General features: G+C 54.1%; 1 protein-coding gene across 1 annotated transcript in view; it reads right to left on the bottom strand.

Annotated features, from left to right (window-relative positions):
- The window catches only part of MPDU1 (mannose-P-dolichol utilization defect 1), a gene marked incomplete at its 5' end in the record, with an annotated part of 2,146 nt that overhangs the window by 868 nt on the left and 923 nt on the right, over positions 1-355 (bottom strand). The window contains one exon of the mRNA XM_031065713.1: positions 255-345. Within this exon, the coding sequence (XP_030921573.1) occupies positions 255-345 (91 nt within the window). The remainder of the gene's footprint in view (positions 1-254; positions 346-355) is intronic.

A 355-nucleotide genomic window follows, 5' to 3' on the forward strand; every position in this document is an offset into this window, starting at 1 on the left:
TGGGGAGGATTTGGGGGGGTTTAGGATCCAGGATTTTTTTGGGGGAGGATTTTTGGGATTTTGGGGTTTTTTTTTGGGGAGGGGTCTCATTGTGAGAGGGAAGAATTTGGGGGGTCCTGAGTGAATTTGGGTAAAAATTTGGGAGTTTAGGAGGATTTTGGGAGTTTTTTTGGGGGTCTGGATGGGTTTAGAGATGCAGGATTTTTTTGGGGAGGATTTTTGGGATTTTGGGGTTTTTTGGGGAGGGGTCTCACCGTGAGGGAGGTGAAGATTCGGGCCAGGGCCCCCCCAAACAGGAGCCCCGTGGAGACCCCCGAGAGCTGCCCCGTGTGGCCCTGCCGGGCGCTGGGGGCGA

This window comes from Geospiza fortis, unplaced genomic scaffold (assembly GCF_000277835.1).
Source record: "Geospiza fortis unplaced genomic scaffold, GeoFor_1.0 scaffold1133, whole genome shotgun sequence".
Taxonomy (NCBI): Eukaryota; Metazoa; Chordata; class Aves; order Passeriformes; family Thraupidae; genus Geospiza; species Geospiza fortis.